Genomic DNA, 26,133 nt, shown 5'->3' on the forward strand with positions numbered 1-26,133 from the left:
ATCAGGGAAGAGAGTAATGCCTTAATATTGGGAAATTATATAAATACCATTAACTGTAAACCTCACTGATTTGACTTGGGGCCCATAGTCAGCACAGGAGCCTATGTGACCTCTGCATCCCTGTAGGCCTGAGCTCACATTCTGTGGTCATGGCTAGGAACATTCCAGGCTGCACTAATTTCAGGACCCATCTTCCTCGAGTGGCAGAGTATGTTGTCCAGCCTCCCTTCGGAGAATGGGGCAGTCCCTACCATTGTTGATCCACATTGAAGGAAGGTCCTGGAGAGGCCCACAAGAGGGTCCACTACATTGTTCCTGATGGAGATGATTGGTGGCAGTGGAGAGCGGCATCTGTTAGAGGTCTAGGCCCACCATGTCTATGTGGGAATAGACCTCTAACAGGACTCCCTGACCAGGGCCCCAGATGGTGGGGTAGAGTTTGTGTCTTTATTCAAGGGTCAGTTTCTGGACTTGCTGACTTTTTCTTTTGGATGTTGACGTTTTTAATCTCTATAATGTATTATTACCTCCTTTCTGTTTCCTTTGGATACAGGTTACTATTTTTCTAACTTCTTGACAATGAGGTTTACATTTAGCCTTGCTTCGCCCTCTCTCCCTCTGTTTTTACACTTTTTAAAATTCTCTTTTTAAATATATTTATTTATTTATTATTGGATAGTGAGAAAGAAACTCAGAAGGGAAGGGGAGATAGACAGGGAGAGACACCTGTAGCCTGCTTCTCCACTCATGAAGCTTTCCCCTCACAGATGGGGACTGGGGGCTTAAACCTAGGTCCATGTGCACTTAACCAGGTGGGCCACCACCTGGCCCCTTTAGCTTTGTTCTCTAAAGGGCGTCCATTAAAGTCCAGGAGACTTGAGGATGGTAGGACACTGGAGCTTAGCTTTATCTGCACTTCACAGATCAGGTTTGCTACAGGCCTTCCTCTGTGGTATGGCTGTGACCTGACAGACCCATGGGAGTAGGCTGCCCCTCCCAGAACCAGGAGAGAACCTCACCCTCTCACTAGGCCAGCAAGAGACCTGAATTCACGTTTCTGAGATGTGATTTCTTTGAATAAGGAAATAAATAATGTATGTGTGTTCATATAGACGTATGTATTACACACATGGACATCTTTTCCATGTAAAACATATTTGTGTATAGGATATTTATTTATTTATTTATTTAGGGAGGCCCTCCCTGGCCACTTCCACCCTTGTCCTCCCCCAGGCAGCCCCAGATCCCACTAGCAGAGTCCTTTGTGTAAGGAGAGAGGAGATGGGGGATTAAGGGCAGAGGAAGGGAGGGGCTATGGAGGGAGAGAGGGCGAGCTGTGTTTACCAGCAGAGCTGTCAGAACCTGGTGTGGGGGTGTGGCGGGGGTGTGGCAGCGGGAAGGCGGTGGGCTGGGAGGAGGGAGGGAGAGAGGGAGGAATGGGGAAACAACCCTTTGGAAGAAGGCTGCCCTTTCCAAAAGAAGGATCTTTCCCCAAAGCTGCTCATTTGACTGGGTTTGCTCAGCTGTCCACAGGCCAGCCAGAAGCATGGTGAGGGCGCACACACACACACACACACACACACACACACACACACACACACACACACACACACACACACACCCTGCGCCCATCACAAAGCCTGTGACTGCAGACTGCAGGTCCTGGCTGCCCAAGGAGGGGGTGTAATGCCTTGGCCTCCCGCCACACACCTACACACCTGTAGGGGAGAGAGATAGGGCCCTCCCCTCCCAGTGGGACCCTCTGAGGCTTCCTGCTGTGATCTGGGCTGGAGGCTTGCTTTTGGCATCTGCCCCTGCAGTCAGGTATTTTATAAGTCGCTCTGACAAGTCAGATTGAAAGCAGACTGACACAGAGAGAGAGGCAGGCTGGGAGTATGGATCGAGCAGTCAGTGCCCACGTTCAGCAGGGAAGCAATTACAGAAGCCAGACCTTCCACCTTCTGCAACCCACAGTGACCCTGGATCCATGCTCCCAGAGGGATAGAAAATGGGAAAGCTGTCAGGGGAGGGGATGGGATATGGAGTTCTGGTGGTGGGAATTGTCTGGAGTTGTGCCCCTCTTATCCTGTGGTCTTGTCAGTGCTTCCATTTTATAAATAAGAATTAGAAAGAAAGAGAGAGAGAGAAAAGGAGAGCAGACTGGCCAAGGAGCTCTCTTCTATACAGACGTGTTCCTGCACTGAACCCTGAAGCCTTGGTGCCTCCCACTTGATTGTCACCATTCTGTTCTCAGAGAAGCCAAAGTCTCCCTTGAGGGGCCTGTGTCTGGAGCCCGGGTCTGGGAGTGAGGTCAGTTGTGGAAGCTCTTTGATGGAAAGCGGCTCTGCCTCTCCCACCAGCATGGAGTTGAGTTGTCTCTGGAGAGCTTTCCAGGGTGGACAGGGACCTGCCAACTGCAGCTCTTGTAGGAGCGGCCCTGGCCCCTAACTCACGGTGTGCCTGCATGCTCCTTGTGCTGAGTGTGGGGACCCAGGGAGAGAGAAGCTGGGAGCCCTCAGAAAGCCAGGAGAACGTGGTGCCAGGAGTCGCCTTCCCAGACGAGCTCCTCACGCCTCACGGGGGCCGTCGGCACACTGGCAGCACCAGACGTCAACAGAGTGGCCATCAGCTTGCTGACAATGTGTCTCAAGTGAAAATAACTGGACAGGTGATGCCACCTTGTCTGGATGGAGCAGGTGCTCAGAGGAAGAAGGGAGGTGGCCTGAGGGTAGCTCACTGGTATCACGTGGCCCGGGCTTGAGCCCTGGCACACACAGGCAGTGCTTTGGCACTGAGGACAGCTCTGATTCTGTGAGATCTCTCCCTCTGGGTCTGTCTGAAAGAAGAAGCTACCAGGAAGAGGGGAGAACTTGTATGCAGTGAGGTCTGTCTCATCACAAAAGACGGGGGGGGGGGGCGGTGGTGGCACAATTAGTTAAGCACACATAGTACTAAGCGCAAGAATCCACACAAGGACCCATGCAAGGATCCAGGTTCAAGTCCCCTGGCTCCCTACCTGCAGCGAGAACCCTTCACAAGTGGCCAAGCAGGACAGCAGGTGTCTCTCTCTCTCTCTCTGTCTCCCCCTCCTCTCTCAATTTCTCTCTGTTCTAATACAATGGAAAAATTGGCCACCAGGAGCAATAGAGCTGTAGTGTGGCCCTGAGCCCCAGATAACCCTGCAGGCAGAGAGAGAGAGAGAGAGAGAGAGAGAGATGGAAGGAATGATAAGTTGGACCATTTTTTCTTCATTAATTTTTTTAAATAAACTTTTAGTACTTTATTATTATTTTTTTGAATTTCTTTACTTATCAATGAGAAAGATAGGAAGAGAGAGAAAGAACCAGACATCACTCTGGTACATGTGCTGCCGGGAATTGAACTCAGGACCTCATGCTTGAGAACCCAATGCTTTATCCACTGTGCCACCTCCGGGACCACTCTTCATTCATTGTATTGGGGTGTAGTTAATGATTTAGCCTGGCCTTCAACACAGATGCACAGCTGCTCTCCTCCCCTTGACTGACGTCTAGGAGACATACCTGGACCCCTGTGTCCCTCCATCCTGTCCCTTGCTTTTCTTCCCCAGACTCCTTTGCTTGGTGCAATGCATGTTGGTCCATTTCTTTTAAAAATCTGGGTGGATCTCACTGTCATTGAGTATCTTGGAAGTAGTAGGGTGCATTATTCTCACAGCACGCAGGGGGCTGGGGGCTTAAGTGGTACCCACAGACAGTCCCAGGCACCCCAAGATTCATGCACCTTGTTTGGGTTCCATCTGGGACCAGGTGGGGTGTGAAGAGAAAGGCTGCCTCAGCGTTCGTGGGGAGACTTTGTCCAGTGGGGGTGACAAAATGAAACCCTTTTCTGGTTTCTGTGACAGGGTCCTCATGTGCCCCAGCTGGGGCACCGCCATCAAGGTGCCCTGGGCCCATCTGTGCCCCTCGGGCTCCCTGTGACACTTTGCTGGGCTTCAGGCATCAGGGAGCGAAGCTCTCATCCAAGTGAGGAGGTTGAGGCCGCAGGCCAGCCAGGCTCCATGCAGCACTGGAGATGGGCCCCGCCACCTCCGAGAAGCTTAACTTAACGGTGCAGATGCTGGTGAGGTGATTCAGCAGCAGAGCACCAGACCTGCAGCCCCGAGGCCCCACAGGTCACAGGTTCAAGCCCCGGACATCACCTCAGGCCAGAACTGAGCAGTGCTCCGGTTGGTCAGCTTCTCTCTTTCTTAAAACTGAATTTAAAAGGAACCAGGTGGTGGTGCACCCAGTAGAGTGCACACACAGGCTAAGAGGCTGGGCAAGTCCATCACCATCACCACCTTTTGCATGAGTGAGAACACCACCGGTCGTGGTGCGTCCCCTGCAGGTGGGGAGTGCAGGCTTGAACCCAGGTCCCTGCACATGGTAAGTGTGTGCCACTGTCTGGTACCTCAGCTGTCAATTTATCTTTATTCTGGACAGAGACAGGAATTGAGAGAGGGAGAGAAAAAGAGAGACACCTGTAGTCCTGCTTCACCATTCGCTAAGCTCCGACCCCTCCCCCATGCAGGTGGGAGCCCGGGGCTTGAAGCCCTCTCTCCTCCACGGTAACGTGTGTTGCCCTTTTTTTTTTTATTGCTGTTGTAGTTATTATTGTTGTTGTTATTGATGTCGTTGTTGGATAGGACAGAGAGAAATGGAGAGAGGAGGGAGAGAAAGACAGACACCTGCAGACCTGCTTCACCGCCTGTGAAGCGACTCCCCTGCAGGTGGGGAGCCAGGGGCTCGAATCGGGATCCTTACGCAGATCCTTGTGTTTGGCGCCACGTGTGCTTAACCCACTGCACTACCGCCCAACTTGCACTCTTAATCATGGGGAGGCTGTCCTCAGAGGTGGGGTAGCGGTTGGAATACAAACCCCAAGAAGTAATGAAGTTATGTGCTGGGCTCCATGTTATTAAGGGGGCTGCAGTGCGGGCGGGGGGCAGGGGAACTAGGTCTCTCTCCTGACTCACTTCGAGGACACTAAGTCTCTGGGGACAGTTGGACAGCTGCTTGTACTGGTCACAAATACAACACGGGTCTTCTTCAAAAGAGAAAACCAAATATCCAAGGAGATGCCTGTGTCCAGTTGCAGATATGAGACAGCTTTCAGACAGCTTGGCCTACATTGCCGCATTAGAGCAGAAGGACCCTGACGCCTGCACAGGACCTTGGGGACATCGGAAGCCTTTCCCAATTAGGGCAGCGCTACTATTTATTCATAAGGATCTTCTGCAGGCCACACAGAAAACACAGCTCTGCTCTCATCCTGTGCTTATTTCAGAAGCTGAAGCAAAGCCTGGTCTTATTCAGGTAACCACAACCACACCACCACCAGTGAGGATGGCCAAGTTCCTTCATGCCGTGGCACACGGTAGCCATCCCAAGTGCCAGAACCACCCCCCACCACACACACACACACACACACACACACACACACACACACACACACACACACACACACACACACACACCATCATCAGGAAGCTATTTCTGTGCTGTGTCCTTGATGCTGTTTTCATAGTGGGACTATATGAATCAGTTTCACTCTGGAGCTCATTTCAAACAAGTATCAGGAAAGGGCCATTTCCCTGGATCCAAAAGACAGCATGCTTGGTACTGTGCTCCCAGGAAGTGGGTCAAAGTGACACCATACCACACGACGGCCGGGCTGCTGCCGCCCCCCTAGCTGTTCCAGTCCTGCGTGGGCCTCCCCCAGGTCTCCTCTGTCCCCACCAGCCCCTACAGTCCCTGCCTGACACTAGAGCTGAGGCTGACTCCATTTTCCACTCTGGATTCTTAAGAAACAACAACCATCGTCCATCGACACAAAACTGTCTGTCCATCCAAACCGGGGTGGGGGGTGGGGGAGAAGACTGGATGTTTCAAGATATTCAGGGAAAAAATTTTTTTCTTTGTGCAATAATGTTCCTAAGTGGTTTTTTTTTTTTAATGGCCTTTACAATGTAAGCAACATCCCTCCTCCCTTCAGTCTTGACTTATTCATTTCTCTTCAAAAATAATTATTTGCATTCACAGTGGCAAGAGTTATTAAATACTCAGGGACTAATCCCTCTGCTATTTAACTGGTGTCAAGACCAGACTTGTCCAGGAAAGTAAGGGAAAAAATTCTTTCCAGATTTTTATCAAACTTTCTGAGTTGCTATCTAAACTCCTTTTTTTTTTTTTTTTTTGTAGGCGAGGAGAGGTGGGGAGTGGGGAGACTATAAGCCTGACACTGAATACTTGGATCTTCATTTTCTCTGTCAATTTAGGTGAAAAGCCCCTGCAACCGTAAAACGTTAAACTTTATTCATTTATGCCGGGCTTCTTGCTGGAGCTTGGCACCTGCACAATTCCACTCTCTTTTTATTTTTATTTTTTTTCCTTTGCCTCCAGGTTTTTTACTGGGGTTCGGTGCTGTACTACCAATCCACTGCTCCTGGCGGCCAATTTTTTCCCATTTTATTGGATAGGACAGAGAGAGATTGAGAGAGGAAGGGGAGCTAGAGAGGGAGGAAGATAAGACACTTGCAAACCTCCTCCACCATCCTGCATCCTGAATGCTCCCCTCAGAGTCCTGTATTTTGGTGCAGTACACTCGCACCCCCTTTTCTAAAATGTCAGGCTTAGATCATGGAAGGTTTGGCAGCATTGTTACTTTCCTACGATTTAACGAGCAAAGAATGTTTCCTCATGCCTCAGCTGCTTGGGTCAGAGAGAGCTCTGCTCTCCCCCCTTTTGTTGGGTTGGGGTCAGGCTCGCTGAAGAATGTGACCTTGGCTTGCTTGATAGAGGGAAAATGTGATTCTCTCCCTCTCTCTCTCTCTCTTTCATTAAAATAAATAAGTGTATTGCACCAAAGTAAAAGACTTGAGGGGGTGGGTAGCTTTCATGTCCTGGCGCGTGATGGCGGAGGTCTTAGGTGGGGGTGAGAATGTCTTGCAGAAAACGGAAAATTTACCCATGTTCCAACAACTGTATTTACTGCAAAACCATTACCACCTCCCAAAATATGTTTAAAGATATTAATTTGAAGTTCTCTTTGGAGAACTCAGGTGTGCTTTTCTGTGTGTGTCTGTTTTGTAACATTATTATTTGGAGAAAGAGTTGAGTTAGGAAAGGGGTGTGGAGAGAGAGAGAGGAGGACTCGCTGGCCCTGCTTTGGGCTGCAGGCTCTGATTCTTGCTGGCGGTGCCTTCACCAGGTGCTCCCTTGATGTCCACCTACTGGCCGTCCCTTCCTGCCCCTCAGCAGACGGGATGGGCTCCCCACGTGGCCGGCGGCCCTGGAGATGCGGCAGTGATGACATCACCCTCCTCAGCTCCAGCCGGGTTTGCACAGATGTCCAGGACTGAAATCAGATCCCAGGTTTTGTTTAGCCTTCAGGAGAGGCTTTGATATTTTCTTTACTAGTGACTTAATATGGATTTATAAAACTATAGATAACGAGGGTACAATTCCACATCATTCCCACCACCAGAGTTCTATGTCCCCTCTCCCTCCACTGGAAACTGCAGTAGTTCTCCCAAGGTCACAGATATGGGTTGACTATTGCTTCTATAACTATTTATATTTATTTGCCTTTTTTTCTGTTCCTATGGTCCTGCCTTCGCTTCCTTTCGAAGTCACATCTACACCTGTCACCACTCACAGTGTCCCTTTTTTTTTCCTCTTCTCTCTCCGGGTCTTGATGGAATTGGAGTTCACAGCCCTCTGGTCATCTCCCCCTAACATTTCTCCCTCGTGTGGGAATCCGGACCAAGATTCTTTATGGGGTGCAGAAGGTGGGAGGTCTGGCTTCTGTAATTGCTTCTCTGCATGGATGTTGGCAGGTGGATCCACACCCCCAGCCTGTCTCTCTCTCTCCCTGGTGGGGATTGAAGTGCCATGGGTGCCCTCTCAGGAGAGCCAGCTGTTTCTACACCAGAGTTCACTCTGTGGCCACATGCTGGAGCAGCGGAGCCCAGGCTGAGCCTGCAAGTGGGCACAGATGACCGGGCTGCTCCCCAACTCTGCTGTGACACAGAGAGGGACAAGGGGAAGGCACACTCAGGCCAGAGAGACCGAGTCGTCAGGGCTTGAGAACCAGGTTCCTGCAAACATCAGCAACATAAGAAGCAAATACATCGGAAAAGGAAGAGCAGACTGGACAGTGATAAGAACAGTGCTGGCAAACCAAGGCCAAGGAACAGACGACTGGATGCCAAACCAGAACTCTACACCCCAGCCTTCACTGCCTCCGCTGGGCTGGAAGCTGAAGGGAAAGTGTGGATGGGAGGAGTCGGGAAGAGGGAGGAATGCCAGTGACCTGCCTGTGAGAGGCCTGGGAGGCAGGCAGAAAGGAAGGCTGTAGGTGGGGCACCAAGCAGGTGAACCCGGGGAGGCAATGGGAAAGGGGGAGATTAGAGGGGCTGGGCAACAGGGTGGCATGGGGGGTGGTATTTTGCAGACACTCATGATGGGGAGCTGAGTGTAGATAGACAGCCACGGTGTAAGCCATCAACCCCCCCCCCCCAGTAAAATGGAGGAAAAAGGGAGTCGGGCAGTAGCGCAGCGGATTAAGCACACATGGCGTGAAGCGCGAGGACCGGCGTAAGGATCCTGGTTTGAGTCCCCGGCTCCCCCCTCTGCAGGGGAGTCGCTTCACAAACAGTGAAGCAGGTCTGCAGGTGTCTGTCATTCTCCTCTCCCTTTCTCTGTGTCCCCCTTCCCTCTCGATTTCTGTCCTATCCAACAACAATGATAGCAATAATAACAACAATAAACGACAAAGGCCACAAAAGGGAAAAAATAGCCTCCAGGAGCAGTGGATTCGTAGTACAGACACCGAGCCCCAGCGATAACCCCCGAGGCAACAAAAAAAGGGGGGGGTGAGGAAAAAAAATAGAATCGGGTTTCAGTCAGTCTTAGGGCTCTGAATGGCAGAACTGCTCCCCCCCCCCCCCCCCCGTCACGTCAGTGATACACATAAAGGAACTCTAACAGCAGCTTGTTCCAGATGACTGGCGAGCCACCCCACGGCCAGTGCCTGTGCTTGGGGTCTCTGCACAAACTTGGTGATAAGAATGAAAGTATAAAAGATTATTTATTTATTTACTTTCCCTTTTGTTGTCCTTGTTTTATTGTTGTAGTTATTGTTGTTGTTATTGATGTTGTTGGATAGGGCAGAGAGATGGAGAGAGGAGGGGAAGACAGAGAGGGGAGAGAAAGATAGACACCTGCAGACCTGCTTTACCGCCTGTGAAGCGACTCCCCTGCAGGTGGGGAGCGGGGGGCTCGAACCAGGATCCCTACACTGGTCCTTGCGCTTTGTGCCACGTGTGCTTAACCTGCTGCGCTACCACCCGACTCCTGTATAAAAGATTCTTAACGGGAAAACAAAGGCAGAGGATGCCACAGCTCCAGCTCCAGCGTTGGGATTTCTTTGTCTAGAGATCCAGCCATCCAGTGAGGAGCTAGTCACCGGGGTTGCCGGCAGAACTGCCACCTCACCTGGGGTGGCCCAGCCCAGGCCCCCAAGGGTGTCGCCACAGTGCAGGCTGCTGAATAAGCATTGGAGGACCTGGCTTTCAATGTCCAAGTATTCTTGTGTGCATGGACTTTAGTGGTTCACACAATCTGAGTCCTTATCCATTAGGCCATCCTTAGGCCGTTTTCAATTCGTAGTCATTTCTGTGCTTCGAAATCATTTGCTGGCAAAAAGGGCTTCGTGTGAATAGGAAGGGGTGCTGTCAGGCTCGGCGAAGGGGTTCAAGGGGCCTCAGGACTGGGATCCCTGAGGTGGGTGTGAGAAAGGGGTGAACTTCTCAGCCTCCAGCTGCAGCTCTGTGTTCCTCTAGCTGCCGGTAGGGACCTTGAGTTCTCAGGTGTCAGACCTACGTCCTCCCTTCCAGGACAGGAGGACCACCCACGGCCCTCCCTATGGGCATGTGGAAGCTCTGGGGTGGGAGTGGGGGCCAGGGGGGACCCACCTTGGCTGGCCCTGCACCAGCTGTGCTTGTGAAATCATTGAGTCCATGGTCTTCACTGTCTCTCCCATAGCAAGCTGGACTCGGGGCCAGAGTTGGGGAGGGATCACCACCAGGCTGCTTGTGTGGGGAGGGGGTCCTGCCACTGACCGAGACGGGAGACTTCAAGGACACTCCACACACGCACACGCACACGGTTACGTGTTTTTTTACTGTAACTTTTGTGAAAATCAAGGATTTTTGGACACTGGTTCATGCGTTTCTATTTTGCAGCTGGCCTTAAAAATTAGGCAGCTGGACCCCGCGCGGTGCTGGGACCCATGTTAGGCAAACAGTTCAGACTGTCTCCCGAGGGAGCAGCCCACACACTGGAGGGCTCGGGGACTTGGTTGATGGGTGCAGGGGGACGTCCACACACGTGGGGTGTAGGTCTGAAGTCGTGCCAATCTGTAACCCAGTGTTGGAGCAGTAATAGCCCACTTTGTGTTTGAGGAGGATGATTTGGTGATGCCTTCTGAGATGCAGCCCCTGGGAGCAGGCAGCAGCAGACCCACCTGCTGCCCCTTTTGCAGGAGGAGGTGTGTGTGTGGCTTTAAGAAACAGGGCCGCAGGGGAGAGGAGGCAGCTCCCACAGGACCAGGCCTTTGGCAGTGCCAGTGCTGGGTGCGGACTGACTGCAGACTGGAGACTCCTCCCAGTTCAGTTTTCTGCTCCACTTGTCCTAAACCAGCCAGTGCGCTAGCTTCTGTGGTGGAAACTAGAAGTGAGGGCTTCTTCCTCTCCTTTTGAAGCCCACCTCGCTGGGGACTCCCAGAAGGGTCTGCCTTACAGGGGTGGGGTGCTGCCGCTCTCCAGCTTGGTCCCTCTGTCTCCTGTGTCTGTTTCCCTCTGTGTCACCCACCCAGCGCTCTGGCTCACCTCACTTTCAGACCATATGTGTCTACCTCCAGTGGAGAGACAGTTCAGTTGAGATTTTGCAGTGGGAAACCAGGCTTTCTCTAATTCAGTGATCCCTGCGCTCTGTAAACGGCACTTAGGAGGCTTTCTGACATGGTACACAGGATTCTACTAAACATAGTCTGGAGACTATCTCTGCCCTCCTGCCTCCTCTTCCTTAATTTAGAGCTATTTAGATCACTGGTTTGCAAACTGCTTCTTGCCACTGCCGGGAGCAGAGACAAAAACAGCGCTATTTTCTTGCGCTCAGAAAATGAGAACAATGATTAAAGATCGGGGACTTCCCCCCCCATTCTGAAAGGTTGTTATTTCCTCTGCACCCTATTTTACAAAGCATCTGTCTGCGTTAGATTGGAGATTTAAAAAGCAGCTGAGACTTCTCTCTCTCTCTTTTTCTCCAGATCTATTTGCTGGGGGAATGTTGGTCTCCAAGGCTGGTGTTAGCATATGTACAGCTTGCTGTCTCCCCAGAGCCAGGTCTGCACAGCACACACTCTGTCCGCTCCCCTCGTCAGCCCCCTCCTTTGCCCGTCTCACCCCACCCCCACCCCGAGTCCTTGGATCTGCTGGAATAGTCCACAGCTCATTAAAATGGCGCCTGTCTCTTCCTTTTGTTTCTTAATTCCCCACAGTGAGTGAGTGAGATGATCCAGTGGTCAGTTCTCCTTCCCCTTCTGGCGCATCTCGCCGAAAAGGACACCATCCAGGTTGTAGCAAAAGGTTTTCATCATCATCTCTTAGAGCCGGAAGGAACATTAACCTGGAGAAGTGCTGGGCACCTGCACTGGAGCCACAGCACTTCCTGCTGGGGTGTGTCAGCTCATCTTTCCACAAAGCGAGGAGAGAGAGGGAGGCAGAGAAAGACCCCGTGGTGTCTGGGGAGCCCCATGGACATGCAGCCGTGGAGGATGAGTGGGAGTTCCAGGGCCGAGAGCCCCTCTGGTTAGTTTCTGGGAGGTTGGGAGGGTGCAGCCTCTAGCGCAGTGCCCTGCAGACTGACTGTGCACGGAGTGGGGCCTGGGCCACGTGGCCCACCCATTGGTGAAGAGGACAGGTCATGGTGAGAGCAGCCAGAGTCACGGTGAGAGCAGGGCTCATCTCCTCAGGGCCTCGGGCACGTGGTTCCTCATGGTTCTTGCACGCGTGACTGTCTTCCACTTTGCTCTTGCCTCAGGTGACTCGTGCCCCGCCTCTCACCTGTACCTTCTCAGCGTTCCATCTCCCACACCTGTTGCTTTCCACGTGGCCCATCTCCCTCACCTGCACCACATGCCCTGCCACTTGCAGTTCTCGCCTGGTCAGCACGGGCATCAACAGCCTTCGCCGATCTGTTTGTTAATTCTACCCCTGTTCTTCCTGGTTGTCTGGTGATAACCCCGGATTGGCTTCCAGAAGTAGAAAGAAGAGAAGCACTCTTTCCCTGACCCAGTTCAATTCCAGATAAACCTCAAAGTTCATCAGGAAGGGGACCAGCTGCTTCTGAAATAAGGGCATTGCAGACTCCTCCTGGCTGGGAAAGTTCCAGGTATGACCTAGCTGCACTGTCTCTCACGCTCTGAGATAGGATTTCTAGCCTTCTCAGAGTCTTGGTCTCTAGCTGCTGAATTCTGCAACACTAGGGAGTTTTTATTGTGACCCATTTGCACGAGCTTGTGATGTTAAGATCTTTAGTATAACGATGCATGAATTCTGCAAATAAGCTTTTGTTCCTCCCAGGCCCCATCAGGTTGAAAAGTTTGTAGCCTTTTTAAAATATTTAACACAGGGCAGGCAAGATAGCTCAACGGGAGGATCCTGGAGGTGACACAGTGGATCAGACTCTCAAGAGTGAGGCCCTGAGTTAAATCCGGGCATCACATGTTCAGAGTGAGGCTCTGGTTATCTGCTGCTCCTCCTCCTCCGGGCCTCCTCCTCCTCTCCTTCCCCCCTCCTCCTCCTTCTCCTCCTCCTCCTCCCCCTCTCTTCTTATTCCTCCTTCCTCTCCTCCCCTTCTCATTTTCAGATGAAGATCTCGCCTAAATAATGCACCTGGTCTGCCATTCATATGGCCCTCCTGTGGTGCTCTCTGTCCCTCTGTCTCTCTGTCTCAGCACAGACTGGGAGAGCTCCAGTGATGATCTGATGTTTGTATTCAGCACGACGTGCTAGGCCTTTAGGGTCCACCTTGAGATGAAGCCATACCTGCCACCACGGATCTCAGACCTGTGGGAGGAAATTGAACTTTCTTCCCCAAGAGGAAGCAACGTGATGAGAATTGCCTTAGTCATTCAGAGGGCAGGATGCTTGGCAGTTCATTGTCCAGTGTGTGTGTGTGTGTGTGTGTGTGTGTGTGTTCCTTCTATTTTAGAACAACTCAGAGACACTTGGCTTAAGCGGGGGGAACCCTTTACAGGAGGGGAGGCGGTGTGCTGACAGGTGGAGGGTCAAAAGCTGAGAGAAGAGTGTTGGGATAAGCACAAGTGACCTGGATATGGAGGGAAATAGACATTTTCCAGAAAGAGGGAAAAACAAAGAAGAATGCAAGGCCCTTCCACCAGAGCAGGTAGACCTTGTGCAAGGCCTTGAACGCTGTGGAGAGAAGCCAGCAAAGCAGGCTTCCTGAGGGAAGTGGGGAGCCCGTAGCTGGAGCCCCTCCCCTGCAGCCAGGACCCGGCTGCCTCTTCCTGCCCCCTTGCCGCAGCCTGAAGGGGTCAGAACGCCTGGTCTTGCAGGAAGTGTGCTGTGCCCCGAGGCCGGGGCTTACGAGCCTGGGGCCCTGTGTTGGTGAGAGTCAAGCTGGGGTTCCAGGGTTCACTCTACTGTGAGTTTAAAACATGGGAGATAGACTGTGAGGTTCTCTGACTCTCAAACTCTGAGACAGGTCCCACAGGACAGGTGGCTGACCAGCTGGTGTGGCCTCTGCTGGTGGCACTCCTGGTGTCCCATCGGAGCTGAGGCCGGAGTCGGGTAAGTCCCAGGCCGGACATCAAGTGGGCTGCCAGGCTTTCTCTCATATGGATACTCAGACTCCTCAGCCATCAGAGACACACATTCAGACAGCAGTCAGATGCCAGTCCTCACCCTCAGGGCTGCTTTCAAAAATCCCACAGCACCATGGGTTGGGGATCTTATGTAGAAATAGATGTTCTCCTCACTGTCCATATGCTAGAGTGCAAACTGGCAGATCACTCTGGAGAGCATTTGTGTGACATTCAACCCAAGGCTCAGAAACACACCTGCATGTGCCATCGTTCTGCTCTAAAGAGCCGTGTTCACTGGCTTCCCGGTCAAGTCTCCGGAAAGTGATTGCAGTGTCTGTTAGAGCAGAAAACTGCAAATAAACCCCAATGGCATTGAGGAAGAGAAAAGACAAGTTGTATTTGTACAGGACAGCAGCACAGTGAGTCACATTCACAAGGATTACCTGGATAAATTTTGCAGATATATTACAGGATGAAAGAAGTAAGAACGCCTCTGCCCTGCTGCAGTCTGAGTGTGCAGTCAGTTGTGTCTGTAAAAACCGGTGTACACGCCTTCCTTCAAAACACGTACATGGCTCAAGAGATCCCTCTGTACTGGAGCTTGGGATTTGCAGCCCCGAGGCCCCGGGTCCCATCGTTGGCACTGCGTGTGCGCTGTCACCCAGAAGCTTCTGTGCCTCGGGCACCAGACTGCTGCCCAGCCTCGCAGGAGAGCAGCCGCCCCGCTCTGCCGCCCCGCTCTGGCTCCTCACCCTCGAGTGCCCACGGCCTGGTGGGGCCCCGGGAGGTGCCAGTTTTGCAAAGCTTTTCCCGCATCTTTTTGGAGAAACGACGCTGATGTTACAAGCTGCCACTGAGCTGATGCGATCGGGAGGCACGGGGAAGGCTGTTGTGAGGGCTTTGTGCTCTCGGACCATCAGAGCTGCTTAGTGCCAGGAATGGCTGAGGGGTGCAGCTGCTGAAACGACGCTCTGTGTGGGGAGTGAATAGAGCCGCGGTGTTTTGACAGGCGTTTTCGGAGGGAAGCATAATAGGACTTTTAAGAAAATCCTGGTGTCTGAAGCCTGCTGTTTTTTTTTTTTTTCTTTTTGGATTCTCTAGACCAGGTTTTCCAATTTTTAGTAGTCTCTGTGGGTGGAGATAGGAGGGCTGTGCATTCTTCACTTTCTGAATCTTGACTTTCTACATCAAAGTGTAGACAGCACCTTAGTTGCTTACAGTTTAGGTTTTCTGAAAATGTGTGTTAGAGGGTCACTGTGCTCCGTGAAGGTGCCGTGTGCAGGCTCAGGTCCCCAAAAGGATGGATCTGCCCCCCTCCCATAGGCTGGGACCACAGCGGTCAGAGCACCAGTCTTACAGGCCTCAGGCCCCTCGGTACAGTCCCTGGTGCAGTGCTCTGGCATCTCTTTCTCATTTAAAAGCCTCTCTCGTGTGTAATCGATAAAATAGATTTTTATGAAAGCAGAGAATGTCTCTGACCTTGGTGTTCTGTCTGGCGCTCCCAACCTAGAGCAGGAGAGGGATGGAGACCAGACCAGGCCCGCCATCCTGCCACAGAAGCAGGAATGGGAGGGAGGTGGGCGTGGGGAGGAGATGGCATTGGTGAGCTGGGCTTGTCACCGGGGGTGCCTGGGTGAGAGCTGGCAGACAGGCACCACCTTCTGGGTTGGGGGGGGACGGGGCAGGGGTGCTCCCTGGTGCTTTAGAGAGGAGCACCGCTCAGCTGTGTGCACTGAGCGCACCCCACTCCCGCATCCCCCCCCAATGTTCCTTCTTGTTTGGCTGCCCAATGCCTGAAGCTCCCAGAGAGCGTCCTGGCAGGAGCTCACCGGCCATAGTTTACTCTGAGATATTTTTGTGAGCCCCCGCAGAAGGTGGGTCTGCTTTTTCTGCCTCTTGGTGAAGCCAGTGGCAGCAGCGGTGAGAGCACGTGCTCAGGGCAGGGAGCGGGGGGTGCTCTGTGACGTCATTTATCCCATTGTCCCAGGGACACCAGAGGTCTCTGCAGCTACACTGGTGGTTGTGGGTGCTGGGTTTTCATGTGGGGCATTGGTGTGATCAGCGGATGGACTGGGCTGGGTCTGTCATGCATTTCTCCTTATTCAGTGGTTAGCCCTAAGGCCCGCCCCCAGTCCCCCATCGATACCTCAACTCCCCAAGGGCACTGAACTTATGTCCAGTCTCTCTCTCCCTCTCTCCCCCCAACACCTCTTGCCTCCAGGCTTATTGCTGGGGCTCAGTGCCAACGCTACGAATCCCTTCCTTCTGTTGGTCACCTTTTCCATTTTATTGGATAGGACAGAGAAATTGAGAGCGGATGGAGGAGTTAGAGAGAGAGAGGGTCCAGTTGGTAGCGCACGTGAAGTGCACACATTACAGCACACAAGGACTCAGGTTCAAGCCCCTGGTCCCCACCTGCAGGGGAAAACTTCATGAGTGGTGAAGCAGGGCTGCAGGTGTCTCTCTGTCTCTCTCCCTCTCTTATCTCCTTTGTCCCTCTCTGTCTCTTTCCAATAATAAATTTAAAAATATTTAAAATAGAGAAAGGGAGACACCTGCAGACCTGCTTTACCTCTCTTGAAACATCCCCCCTCCCCTGAAGGTCAGGAGCCAGGGGCTTGAACCCAGATCTTTGCGTGGGTCTCTGTGCTTCCTGCTATGTGTTCTTAACCCAGTGCGCCGCCGCCTGGCCTCCAGTGTCTTTTTCTCCACATCCGTGTTGGTTATAGAGTGTGCTGTATGAGCAGTAACTATACACAGCATACAATAAACATAAACAATTGCATAGTAAATAGAAATAGGTAGTATAATACACTAGAACAATTTTGTGAACACGGTCTCTCAAAATTACCTTCTCCTGCACTAATTTGGGGGGGAGGAGATTGACAACAGCCAATAGACTGCAAAAAGTGGAATCATACTGATCAAAAGTCTAGCGAGACGTAAAGCGTGGGGAAACTGAGGACGGGAGGGAGGGCTCGGGAGTCCTGATGTGGCAGAGCCAGGACTGGGGCTTAAGAACTGGGGGGTGGGTCTGGGTGGTGGTGCACTTGGCTAAGTTCACACATTCCCTTGTGCAAGGACCCAGGTTCAAGCCCCTAAGCCCCCGCGTGGAGGGAGGGAAGCTTCATGAGCAGTGGTGCAGGGCTGCAGGTGTCTGCCTCTTTCTCTCCTCCTCTCTCAATTTCGGTTTCTTTCCTATAAATAAATACAATTTTATTATTTTTTTTGAAAAAAGGGCTGCTCTGTTGGGTGCACCCTTGCCCTGGAAGATTCTTTCCTGACTGAGGCTCTGGGGAGGTTGACTCAGTTGCCCCTCACCCCAGGCTGAAATAGGAGTAACCTCGGCGCTTCCTGGATAAGAGAACTCGGATTCTTTGGATTCGAAACAGGCGGTGGATCCTGGCTGAGGAGGCTGTGGCACCTGTGTTTGCATACAAGGCAGTTGGCTCAGCTGCCCCCCACGCCTGCCCTGCCCTGCCCTGCCCACCGTGCATGCTGCCCTGCTCAGACAGCAGAAAATGAACTCTGAGGTCCTTGTGGGGAATCGGAGCCCCAGGCCAGGAAACACAGTGCACACGTGTGGGGCACCTTGTGGCAATCCGGCTGCCGGAACTCCACAGGGTGTCCAAGGAAGGTGTCTCACACAGGCCACCCAAACACATGGACCCATTTCCAACTTAGTGGATGTTTGCGTTTCTGGGTGCTGGCTCACCTAGCAGGCACAGTGGTCTGGAGAGAAGCCACATGCCTTCCTGTCCTGGGATAAAGCCCGCAGGCGGTCAGCCGTGGGCGTCCCCATCCCCCCCCCCCAACCAAACCAGGCTTCTAGGTTCCTCAGGAAGGAGGCCAGTACTTTGGGCTTCAGTCACTTTCCAGTTGAGGTCGGCAGCACAGCAGGAAGTCACAGGGCCTGTCCACAGCCCAGGACTGGCTCTAGCTGAGACTAAGCAAGAACCCAGCTCGCCCACATTCTGGGCACCTTGGTTTCTAGCTCATTCTGTGACCCTGTGACCCCAGACCATGGGAGCAGAAGGAAACAGATGTCCCGGTGTGAAGCCTCGCCACGTTCAGTGTGGTGAGACCAAGGCTGGTGGCCTTAGCACAGAGCTACCAACCAGCCACCCTCTAGAACGCCATTTATTTCAGCAGGTGTGTGTGTGGGGGGCCTGTCAGGGGCCTCACGCACCCTCAGCTCCACCCCAAAGCTATCCTCAGCAAACAAGCAATCTTGGCAGAGAGGGACTGAGTAGGAAAAAGCCCCAGCAGGCTCTGGACTGACCTACCTCTCCACTCTACCCAATCTCTTGCCCCAAGTCAGATTATATTCAGTCTCCAAAGGGAATCTTGTCTGTGTCCACAGTCGCTATGATTCCTGCGGTGAACCAGAGATCCTCCTTAGTCCTTCTTCTGAGTCCTTCTGAGTCCAGACCCAGCTCTGTGCCACCCATGTGACTGGGATAATCAGGGCATCAGCTTGATGGGAGTCTCTCCGATTCTTCCTGCCGAGCAAGAGCTCTAGTTCATTATCACAACGTGTGTGTGTGTGTGTGTGTGTGTGTGTGTGTGTGTGTATGTGTGTGTGTGTCCCTCCTATTTTAGAACAACTCAGAGATACTTGGCTTAAGCAGGGGGGGACACTTTACAGGAAGGGAGGCGGTGTGCTGACCGGTGGTTATAAGAAATTTGCACTCCTGGAAGGAAGGGGAAGGTACTGCCTCTTGCTAAGTGTTGGGTTTTCGTTTTCTTTGTCATTGATTCAACATGGATTTGCAAGACTATCAAATCTTAGGGCTAGAGTCATGGCACCCAGCGCCAAAAACTCCTGAGCCGCCACACCGAGGAGACCCCGCCACCTCTCCCCTCTCTCCCCTCAACCGCCACAGCTTTCAGAGGTGAGGAGTTGCCATTATATTTATTTGTTTGTTTGTTTTTTGCCTCCAGGGTTTTCACTGAGGCTCGGGTGCCTGCACTAGGAACCCACTGCTCCTGGAGGCCATTTTTCCCCCTTTGTTGCCCTTGTTTTTTCTCGTTCTTGTTACTGTTATTGTTGTACAGGCAGAGAGAAATGGAGAGAGGAGGGGAAGACAGAGAAGGGGAGAGAAAGACAGACACCTGCAGACCTGCTTCACTGCTTGTGAAGCGACTCCCCTGCAGGTGGGGAGCCGGGGGCTCGAACCAGGATCCTTATGCTGATCCTTGTGCTTCGCACCATGTGCACTTAACCCGCTGCGCTACCGCCGACCCCATTATATTTGCAGGTGTGGCTGTGCTATGCATCACCCGAAGTGAGTGAGCCATGCTGTAGTTGTCCTTCATGTGCTAATTCTCTTCCTGTAGCCTAAGTACCTGGGGCTGCAGAGTCCTGGGTGTTTTGTCCCAAAGGTACATGTCATCTTTGTAGTGGCAGAGTAGTTGTTGACAGTATTCTGCTGAGTATCTGTCCCCCAGTCAGTGGCCCGTTGACAGGCACTGAGGTAGTTTCCACATTTTTGAATGTTGTCAATGGGGCATAGATGTCAGACTCAAGCAATGTCATTCCAGCAATGAAATCAGTGGATTCAGAAATGAACCACGCTGCTTGCTGTGCTGGCCAGCCTAGCAGCCTCCCTGCAGTGCGGACAGGCTGCAGTCACCCCGGTGAGGAGGATTTGGGGACAGATGGTAAAAGGCCTCTCTGCCTTAGAAACGGGAGGTGTGGCCTCCCAGCCCCTGGCCCCAGCACAGAGCTGGCTTCTCCTCTCTAGATGCTGAGCGCTCAGTGCATCTGCCAGGCACATAGTAGGCACTAAATCAGCACTGGCTGAGCCGGCCTGTCCTTTTTCTTCACCTAGGAGAAGTGGGGCAGATCAAAATAACATGCAGGGCAGTTTGGCAGGCTGACACAGAAACAAACCCAGCTCCTGTGACCTTGTGGAGCCACTCAAAAAAAATGTGGGTTTTATATGGAAAGGGAGAGAAAGTCACACACAGGGGCATGCGGAGGGGGAAGCAGAGACCTTAAAACACTGGGCCTGGGGGCCGAGCAGTAACACAGCAGGTTAAGCACACATGACGTGAAGTGTAAGGACTGGACTAAGGATCCTGGTTCAAGCCCCGGCTTCCCACCTCCGGGGGGGGGGGGGTGTCGCTTCACAAGCAGTGTAGCAGGTCTGCAGGTGTCTATCTTTCTCTCCCCCTCTCTGTCTTCCCCTCATCTCTCCATTTATCTCTGTCCTATCCAACAACAACAGCAATAACAATAGCAACAAGGGCAACAAAAATGGAAAAAAATGGCCTCCAGGAGCAGTGGATTCGTAGTGCAGGCACAGAGTCCCAGCAGTAACCCTGGACGCAAATAACAAACAAACAAACAAAAAACATTGGGCCTAGTAAACATGGTCCTTAGTTTAACTCCAAGCAGGCATTTGTAAACACCACCACACCCAGAGGCTGGCTAGGAGCTTTGAAGAGTCTTGTTCTTGTGGTCTGGGAGGTAGTGCGGTGGATAAAGTGTTGGACTTTCAAACCTGAGGTGCTGGGGTTAATTCCTGGCAGCACTTGTACCAGAGGGATTCTGGTTCTCTCTCTCCTATTCCTTTTAATAATAAATAAATAAAATGTTTTTAAGAGTCTTGTTCTTTCAGCCTGTGAGTCCCTCTTATAGCTGGTGGGGAACAAGGAGCCCACACTATCTTGTCTGAGGTGTAAGCTTTGTCCAGGCAGGTGCGATGGAGCTGGCGGCCGTGGGGAGCTCCAAGGGGAGGCGGCCTGTTTACTTATGGCTGTCTGTCCTCTCTGTCCTCAGGGCTGCTAGTGGGGACCCTCGATGTGGTGCTGGACTCCAGTGCCCGGGTGGCACCTTACCGAATCCTCTACCAGACGCCAGACTCGTTGATCTACTGGGCCATCGCCTGCGGTGAGTGGCAGTACTTGGAAACTCGGAGAAAAGACCTCCAATGTGACAGCCTTCTGCTAGTCACCTGAGTAGCCACACATGAGCCTCCCACTCTCAGTGACTTGCCTCAGCAAATACCGGGCTAGCGTGGGGGTGCCTCTTCCCGGGCACGTTATCTCTGGGCTGGAGAGAATTTGACCGGAGCCAGCCTGGGCTCTGCTACTCACTTAGTGACGTGGGGGAGATGACTCAGGAACCAAACATGTGGCCAAGACAATGCAATGTCTTTATTGATCAGAGAGCCACAGCTTTTAAAAGACAGACCTGGAAGTGGCAAGTCAGAAATGGAAATGGCTAGGAAAGGGGTGGAGAAAGGCAAAATGGAGCTGGAAAGGTAGGAACTTCCTTAGCAACTGTTGCGAGGGATTTAACTGGTACAATTAAATAATACTACCCTGAAGGCAGGGAGGGTCTTGGGTAGAAAGAAGATAGATCAAAGGAATGGAATGGGTGGGGATCTTTCAGGCAAAACAGTGATTATGTAGATAGGCCATAGTATCAGGAATGCAGGGTGCTTTGTGAGGCTCCTCACAATTTCCTGACATCTTCCCCTTTCTTTTTATCTAATGGCCATAATATCAGGAATATGGGGTGCTTTGTGAGGCAGGGAGTCTGATAGGATAAGGCACACCTTTGGGGTTACTCCTGTCCCTTCTTGCTCAATCTCTCAGTAGAGAGGGAGACTGACAGGAAAGACACACTCCTCAGGTTAAGCCCTGCCAAGCTCACCCACAGCCTCACAATTTCCCAACAAGTGAAGACCTCTTTCTGCCTCTGGTCTCTTCCTGTCTGGGTCACATGACCTCCTTCATTTCTAGTCATGCTTCCAAGGTCGGCTTACAGGGGGCAGGTGGGGGTGGAGGCGCTGGACTCCTCCAAGCATGGTCCATTGGCTTAGACCGGCTACTGAGCACTCAGACACACAGTGAAGAAAGTGTGGCCAGTTCCACTTGGCCTGACCTAGAGCAGGACTTCCTTCTGGTAGGGGCCATTTTCTCCTAATGATAACCTGTGGTGACCTACTGGATTTAGATTGCTGGCAGAAGGCTCTGCTATTGGGTTTCTTTCTTTTTTTTTTTTTTTATACACAGAAATTTCCAACTCACAGTGATCAAGATTTATTTCATTATATGTTTGCCTGTGGTTTTTAGATTTAACATTTGGGAGATCTAGGAAAATTAAACTTTAAAAAATTTTTATTTTATCAGTGATTTAATAATGATCGATAAGATTGTGGGTTAAGAGGGGTCCAATTCCATACAGCTCCTCCCATCACCAGAGTTCCGTGTCCCCTCCCCTCCATGGGAAGCTTCCTTTATTCTTTATCCCACTGGTTGTTTCGTTTTGCTTTGTTTTTCAACCAAGGCTCAGGATTGATCCTGGGGCCTCAGGTTCATCTTGTTCTGTAGACTTATCATGCTGTTGACCTGACCCCTAGGTTTGCTCCCTGGCCAGAGTTGAGTGGTGCTGTTGTCAATAAATAAGTAAATAAATAATAGTGATATCATGTCACAAACCACCCCCTTTCAGACGTGTGTGTGTGTGTGTGTGTGTGCACGCACGCTTACATAAACGTCTCATGTCACCACAGCCTTCTGTCACATCAATTCTTTTTTTTTTTTGCCTCCAAGGTTATTGTTGGGGCTCAGTGCCTGCACCATGAATCTGCTCCTGGAGGCCATTTTCCCCCCTTTTGTTGCCCTTGTTGTAGCCTTGTTGTGGTTACTATTGTTGTTGTTGATGTCGTTCATTGTTGGATAGGACAGAGAAAAATGGAGAGAGATGGGGAAGACAGAGAGGGGGAGAGAAAGACAGACACCTGCAGACCTGCTTCACTGCCTGTGAAGCGACTCCCCTGTAGGTGGAGAGCCGGGGGCTCGAACCGGGATCCTTCCTCCGGTCCTTGCACTTTGTGCCACGTGCGCTTAACCCACTGTACTACCGCCCAACCCCCTGTCACTTCAGTTCTAAGAGGCAGGTGGTCTCCATAATACACATTGCATGATTTATCTAATGGCCAAGTTGCTGGATAGCTAAGAGTTCCCTTCCCCAGGGTCCACTGGCCTGGTGAGCATCCCCTGAACAGAATTGTCTCACATGCCTTTAGTCATTACTTCAGGAGAAATGTCAGGGAACATTAGTCGGGCTGGTCAGGTGGTCACTGAGCTCCAGGAAGAACTGCTGGTCCTCCCCCACCAGGCAGGAGTGTGGCTGAGATCAAGAAGGACGCCCACCCCTGACCCCACCGCCCTGGCTGCCCAGACCCCCGGGCCTCTCTCTTCTCAAGGCCTTGACAGGTTCGGACCTGTGAGAGAGGAGGCAGAGTTGTGCAAGAGGCTGCGCCTCGGGAGCCCTAGAGCCAGCTGGCGGGCCACACCCAGCAGCGAGGGGCCAGAGAGATGTCGGGAGTCTTGGCCGGCCTGCAGCTCAGCCCTGGCGTCAGCAGTCAGAGGCAGCACCTGCGTCATGAGGAGACCTTTGTGTCCTGATGCTGACGGAGGCAATAGGGGAAGGAATGGTTTCCTCAGTGCTTTGTCAGATCTAGACATTGCTATTCCAGAGAATTATTTTCTCCCTTTCCTTTCATTTCTCTCTTTATCTTTCATACTTTTTACTTTTTTGCCTCCAGGGTTAGCACTGGGGTTCGGTGCCTGTACTATGAATCTGCTGCTCCTGGTGGCTGTTTTTCCCATTTTGTAGCCATTGTTGTTGCCTTATTGTTGTTGGATAGGACAGAGAGAAATGGAGAGAGATGGGGAAGATGGGGCGGGGGGGGGAGGGGAGAAAGACACTTGCAGACCTGCTTCACCGCCTGTGAAGCGACTCCCCTGCAGGTGGGGAGCCGGGGGCTCGAGCCAAGTTCCTTGCATGGGTCCTTGAGCTTCACACTATGTGCGCTTAACCTGGTGCACCACTGCCCAGCCCCCTTTCATATACATATCATACATAGATATGATACAGAGAGAAATTGAGAAAGGGGATATAGAGGCAGGGAGAGAGGAAGAGAAAAAGAGAGAGAGAGAGAGAGAGAGAGAAAGAGCACAGCCCTGTTTCCCTGCTTGTGAAGCTTCCTCCCTGCAGGTGGGGACCGGGGGCTTGAACCCAGGTCCTTACACATAATAACGTGCGAGGTACAGCACCGCCCAGCCCCTGCCATCTTCTTGGATCTGCAGCTCAAACCCTTGTGGTAGTGCTCCCGTCCCCCATGCTGCAGAGGAAGAGTCCCGGGCACAGAGAGGAGGCTGAGTCACTTGCCCAATGTCACAAGACGAGCCTGTGGCACCAGCACTGCCGTGAGATGAGGTGAGACGTGATGAGCGTCTGTGCTGTCAGCAGGGGCCCGGCCGTGGAGGCACAGACAAGTCACAGAGCCTCCCCATGACTGCGCTCTGCAGCCTGCTTGAGCTAGATGTGGAGTTTCCCAGCTGAGATGTCCTTCTGCTTCTCAATCTGTTTTTGCACTAGGGCCTGTGAACACCCCATTCCGCTGCTCCTGGCAGCCCCTTTTTCTTCCTGATTCCAGATAGAGGAAGAGAGATAGAAAGAGAGGCCATAGTGTTATCGCACTTCTGTCATTCACGGAGCTTCCCCTGGTGCTGTGCACGGTTGCCCCCATGTGCTCCTGGGGGCAGGAAGCGACCACTCACACCCAGGTTTTTGTGTATTCCACTGGGTGAGTTATTTGCCAGTCTCTAAGGATGGCGGAAATCGGGGCTGGGCAGTGGTGCATTCTGGGACCCAGGTTCCAGCCCCCACTCCCCACCTGCATGGGCAAAGCTTCACAAGTGGTGAAGCAGGTCTGCAGGTGTCTTCTCTATCAATGCTCCCCCCCCCAATTTATCTCTGTCCTGTCAAATAAAATGGGAGGGGGAGGACAGCTACCAGGGCCAGTGGATGGTTAGTGCTGGCACTGAAAACACCAGTTCAGGTAATTTAGGGGGGTATCTTTTGCCCGCTCCAAACATTGTTATTCACTTTTTTTTTTCCCTGAATATAGCAAAAATCACCAAGTTGTTTTTGCTGTTGTTTTGTCTCCAGGGTTATTGCTGGGGCTCCGACACTATAAATCCACTGCTCCTGGAGGCTGTTTTTTCCCTTTTGTTGCCATTGTTGTTTATTATTGTTGTTTTTGTTGCTGTCACCCAGGATGTTTTGTTTTTATTTATTCATTTATTCCATTTTGTTGCCCTTTCTTCTTTTTTTAAAGATTTTATTTATTTATGAGAAAGGAGGAGAGAGAAAGAACCAGACATCACTCTGGCACATATGCTGCCAGGGATCAAACCTGGGACCTCATGCTTGAGAGTCCAAAGCTTTATCACCGCGCCATGTCCCAGACCACCCCTTTGTTGTTTTTTTTATTGTTGTAGTTATTATTGTTGTAATTTATGCCATTGTTGTTGGATAAGACAAAGAAATGGAGAGAGGAGGGGAAGATACAAAGGGGGAGAGAAAGACAGACAGACACATGCAGACCTGCTTCACCAACTGTGAAGCGACTCCCCGGCAGGTGGGGAGCCGGAAGCTTGAACCAGGATCCTTACACCGGTCCTTGCGCTTTGCGCCACCTGCACTTAACCACCGCACTACTGCTTGACTCCTCATCCAGGGGGTTTTATAATAACAAGGGCAGCAAGTCTTACTCCAGGTTATTGACCTTCATATGGGAGTTACTGCCTTGCAGCCAGGGTTGTGTTTGACTGGAGGCCATGAAATCTATTCCTGGGATCCTCTTAGTTTGAATAGCTTCACGTGCTTTGCCTTTGAGGACGGCGGGTTGGCTGTAGGACCCAGACTCACTGGGTGAGCTACCCTGTCTGCCCCAGAGGTCTGCTGGGGGCTGGGAGCTGCTGTGCTGCCTGCACTGTCATGAGTGGCTTTTGTTTTGGATGTACACACAGATAAATTGCTGTGTGTCTACACACACACACACACACCTGCACACACGCACACACTCTCTCTCAATGAGAGTTCACCATCTTAGCTTTTCTGGGGTTCGGGCTCCTAGGTCAGTATGCAGTCAGAACCAAATGGTGTCCTGGAACACTGCAGCTGCTGACTGCCTGTCCGTGGGGCTCAGACCTTTGTCTCAGCCCTCAGAGGCCAGACTGTGGATCCTTTCCAGGCTTCTTCCCATAATTTCAAGGGGCCTTTATGTACTTTGAAGATACATTTCAAGCCAGATAAAGAATTAGAGGAGGGTGATGGAGTATCTCTTGTCTTTTTCATTAGCAATTCAATTTACGAGACTTTAAGATAACAGGGGTAGCTGTCTGCACCACTCC

At 51.8% G+C, this 26,133-nt stretch overlaps 1 protein-coding gene across 3 annotated transcripts in view; it reads left to right on the plus strand.

The window, feature by feature from the left end:
- The window catches only part of TBC1D9 (TBC1 domain family member 9), a 77,104-nt gene that overhangs the window by 8,617 nt on the left and 42,354 nt on the right, over positions 1-26,133 (plus strand). For all 3 annotated transcript variants that reach the window (XM_007536314.3, XM_060179044.1, XM_060179045.1), the window contains one exon: positions 20,699-20,809. In XM_007536314.3, coding sequence (XP_007536376.1) covers positions 20,699-20,809 — 111 coding nt within the window. Of the gene's footprint in view, positions 1-20,698; positions 20,810-26,133 lie in introns of those variants that run through there.

Source organism: Erinaceus europaeus, chromosome 19, assembly GCF_950295315.1.
Source record: "Erinaceus europaeus chromosome 19, mEriEur2.1, whole genome shotgun sequence".
Classification (NCBI taxonomy): Eukaryota; Metazoa; Chordata; class Mammalia; order Eulipotyphla; family Erinaceidae; genus Erinaceus; species Erinaceus europaeus.